The 4,129-nt window shown below is 55.4% G+C and overlaps 1 protein-coding gene across 2 annotated transcripts; it reads right to left on the bottom strand.

The window, feature by feature from the left end:
• Positions 1-334: 334 nt before the first annotated feature.
• On the bottom strand, positions 335-2,724 carry ITPRIPL1 (ITPRIP like 1; the record flags this gene model as incomplete). Of its 2 annotated transcripts, XM_079720775.1 has the most annotated exons (2): positions 1,989-2,250; positions 2,471-2,724. In XM_079720775.1, 2 exons carry the CDS (start codon positions 2,722-2,724, stop codon positions 1,989-1,991), a joined length of 516 nt encoding a protein of 171 aa, XP_079576901.1. The 2 variants fall into 2 exon arrangements, with proteins under 2 accessions (XP_079576900.1, XP_079576901.1); XM_079720774.1 differs by having other exon boundaries at positions 335-2,724.
• Between the last annotated feature and the right edge of the window lie 1,405 nt (positions 2,725-4,129).

The raw sequence follows: 4,129 nt of genomic DNA, 5'->3' as shown, positions 1-4,129 counted from the left end.
GAAAGAGGGGGAAATATACCAATCATATCTCCAGAATTATGACTTTGTTAGAGCTGAACTGCTTCACAGTCTCTTCCTGTCCAGCCCTGGCAGTGGGCCTGGATTGTGATGACCCCGCTTTGCAAACCCACAGACGTAGTTCAAATAATCCCTTTGTCTTCTTTGAAAAGAGAATACAAAGGCATTACCAGACTGAGAAAAAGCACAGCTACACGTGGTAGCTAAACCTTCTTTCCACTTAACAAATAAGCGGCTCCCCTCAGAAACCGTAATTGTTCATCTCAGAGCCCCCCAAAAGACTGTCCTCCTTAAGGGTTTTATAATGTTTCCAGGCACTGAGGAGGTCATCAGATGTTGACGATGTAATTCATTTTAGTAAATACATTATTTCAACTATGGGACAGGCCACTGTTGACTTAATATTTGTCTGTGAGTCAAGTTATTTGGGTAGTATTAAGTTCTTTTCAGATGCATAAAACAGCTGTATTATATGGCACATATCATATGAAAATAGGGCTAAATTAAGAAAATGGCAAATAAACATCTTGGTTATACCTTCAATCTGAAAAATTCGATCCTAAAATACGAGAAGCTACCATCACAGTATTTGGGATTAAATGGAGTGCTATCAGCTTGGGTATGAGTTGGGCTGAGTTCAATAAGGAAACCAGTTTACAAGGGATGTGCTCGGAGTCATTCACAAAAGAAGGAATAAGCTGGAATGGAAGTATTCTCTGGTTCTCTGACTTCCAGTGTTGCTACAAAACCCAACTTCACAAGCCTCTTCTGGATCTCCACTCTTTAGCAGCAAGATCCTCCCATCACAGCTGTTACCCTGGGCCCTCTTTGGGTCATGATGAAAGTTAAGTCAGAAGAAAACTTCAAAGACCCAGCCTTGATGAGGCCCTGCAGACTGGACCCCTCCTCATGACCACTTCACATACTCCTAAGTGCCTTAATCTATCATAGTCCCCCCTGGCAAGGCGAAGATCACGTATCTGCTGATGTGTCTGAAAAATAAACTCTTTTGCAGCCTGAGAATCAGAAATACCTTCTCCCCCTTTTTAGTGGCCTGTACATTTAATGTGCCCCAGCCAGCGAGGCACAGGGCAGAGCTTTCACCTGGGTCAGGAGGTTGTGGAACTCTTCCACTGCCTGTGAATGTGCCATGGGGTTTAGCACCAGGTGTTGGAAGAGATTGACGGGCTCAGCATTCCGAAATGTCTTAGGGACAGGGATGGTCAGGGGCAGGAAGGTGTTACCAATGAGGAAATGATGGAGAGACCTTCTCTGGAGGCCTTGGCCCAAGAACCAGAGGATGTCCTGGAGCCGCTGGGAGAGCATGCCATGCTGCCAGTCTGTTAGGGGCAGCTGCAGCAGCAGGTGCATGAGGGCCGTTTTGAAGTGGTAAGAGGTGAGGATGGGGCGGGATGCTCCCTGGGGTAAACTCTGAAGGTCCCGGAGACTCAAAATGATCTGGAGGCACTTGAGGTGACAGGTGTTCTCGGGAGCAAAACGCCCGACCAGCTTTAGGAACAAGTGCTCACAGGCTGCAAAGGACTCGGGCCAGTCCACGCTGGTGAGCTGTTCCTGGTCAGGGGCCTGACTCACCAGGTAGACCAAGGTGTCTTCCCGTTGCACACCCAGGACCAGGCGGATGGAGAGAAAGCGGCCTGAGCGGTAGTCCAGCCTGAGTTTGCAGGAGGTGGTGGACGGCGGCAGGCTGAGCTTGAAGTCATACTTATGGGCCACGAGGGCCCAGGCACTGCCCACCATGTTCCGGAACCACTGCACGGTCTTACACACATCCAGGTAGGAGCCGGTGCAGAGAGCCGCCTTGATGGAGCTGTTACACTTGCCCAGGAGGGCTGAGTGGTCCCTGTGGTGGTGCACCAGGCACAACACGTCCCCCAGAAGCTTCTCGCGCTTGCACACGCATTCCGACTCGACCAGCACGCAGCCACAGCGGCGGCCTAGGGCCAGATCCCTCATCTCCAGCACAAACATAGTGCCCTGGGGGGGAACGATGGGCACCAGGATGTCAAATTTCTGGGTCTCGTGGAGGGTTCCCCATTTCTCGAAGGCAGCCCCAATGCCCAGGCAGTCCTCCAACTGTGGGTGAGCCTCCCGGCGGCTGAGCACCTGACAGGCCTTGATGAGGTCGTCCACAAAGCTCTCCACAAACTCGCAGGTGCAGGGCAGGTCCCGGGTGACGTTCTGGATGTGTTGTTTGTGAAAGGATTCCAGGACCTCCGTCGTGGGGAAGTCGGTAAGCCAGTTGTAGGAGGTGACAGGCACGACACGGACCTCCTCCGCCTCCTCATCGCTGCTGGAATCAAAGGCCGGCTCGTGCTGCATGTTCTGTCGCAGGAGCTCAAAGATGAGAAAAAAGCAAAAGAGGCCAGCGTTCCACAGGTTTCCCAGCATCCAGCCCAGCGGCCCCTCCTGGCCATCCGCCTGGAACGGCCACCCCCTGTCTTTCTGCCCCAGCACTAACTGGTCACTGGATGTGTCTCCTCTCCAGAAGTTCTCTGCCTTCTGCTTCTCCTCAGCTGCTCGCTTCCTCTCTTCAAACTCTAGTTCTAACTGGCGCATCTCCTCGCTCATCCGCTTCTCCAGCTGCCGACTTCTGGCTAGTGTGTCCAGGTCCATCCGGTCACTGACCATCAAGGGGTGGTGCACAACATACATCACTGCCAAGAACAGAAGGCTTATCACAGCCATGGAGGCCTCTGCATCTAGAGAAGTAGGAGGGTGGGAGTCAGTGGTGATCTTCCGGATTCATCTGCTCTCCAGCGTGTATTCCCCATAGCGCTGGAACCCCAAATCCTGGAAGTCAGCTACTCAGGAGGAACAGAAAGCTCACAGAGCTGGGGTTGGAGAGAGCAAGGGCGGCCTGCCTGGGAGGATTTGGGGAAAAAGGGGGGCAGCAGGATGTGCCACCCAGCCTCTCTACTGCTTTCCTTCCACGTGGTGCGGGTGGTATTTAGGCTTTCAGAATGTGGACATGGGACTCTCTTCATTCCTAGGATGGGGAGGGGGACCCTGTTCCAGGGTGGCCTCACCCGACTCATCAGTCCACCATGGGCACCCGGTGTGCCCTGCTGATCCCAGAGGCTCCCTTCCATGGGCAGAAAGCACTGGTCTGCCTGGGCAACACCTTTCTTCTTGCCAGGCTGTCAGCCCATCGCCAAGTGGAATGCTATAGCATCCTACTTCCTCTGGGACTTCACAATCCTCATTCTGCTCAGCCTGTGTCATCAGACCACTCAGCAGCTCCTCCACCCCCGTGCCCAGTGGGCCAACCCCCCGGGGGGGGGCGGCCAAGGAGTGCCACCAGCCACTTCTCCACTCCTGCTGCTGTGCTCTCTGAGGTCCTACCGGGGCTGCCGGATACCCCATTGGTGGGCCAGGCCCAAAGGCAGGCACAGCTCCACCTCTTGGCCCAGGAAGCTTCGTGAAGAACCGGATGCCCAAAGCCTCCTGAGAGCCCGCAGGAGTGGGTTCCTCTGCCTACCCATCCACCACAAAGGCCTGAAGCTTCCTGCACTCACCCCACCTGTTCACAAGCTACTGGGCTTACCGGGATCATGAAGGACCAGCCGCGTGGGCGCTGAAGCCAGGTGGGGGACTCTCCTCCCTTTGGAACTCGTCCTTGCTTAGTCTCACCGCCCTCTCCAGCAGCCCTGTTAAAATTTACAACGTACCTGGGGGCTTTGGCTCAAAGCCATGTGCCTCCCCACCCCCACCCCCCATTCATAACTTCCCCTAATTCCACGCCTAGAGATCTGAACTCTCATCCGCCTATTTAGACCAAGCCAACTCGTTTCTCCCGGGACCTGGGACCAGGTTACTCACCATCGGCGTTAGCACGAACACGGTCTTAAAGAGCCCGCGCGGCCTGACCGTCCCCGCCTTCTCCCCCGCACGGTGGGGGCTCCGGGTTCCTCGCCGGGTCCGCCCGCGGACGTGGCCCCGCTCCCCTCTCCCGGGGAGCACACCATGTTTATCCAAGGGTCCGATTGTCTGTGAGCGGCGGGCCCCGAGACCCCAAGGTGCGGCGCGCCGCTCCGAGGGCGCCAGCCGGACAACGCGCTCCCGCGGTCCAGGCTCCGCCCAACCCCGCCCA

This window comes from Hyperoodon ampullatus (genome assembly GCF_949752795.1).
Source record: "Hyperoodon ampullatus genome assembly, chromosome: 15".
NCBI classification, from domain to species: domain Eukaryota; kingdom Metazoa; phylum Chordata; class Mammalia; order Artiodactyla; family Ziphiidae; genus Hyperoodon; species Hyperoodon ampullatus.
Note: the sequence above shows the minus strand (reverse complement) of the source record. Positions and strands in the feature narration are given on the sequence as shown.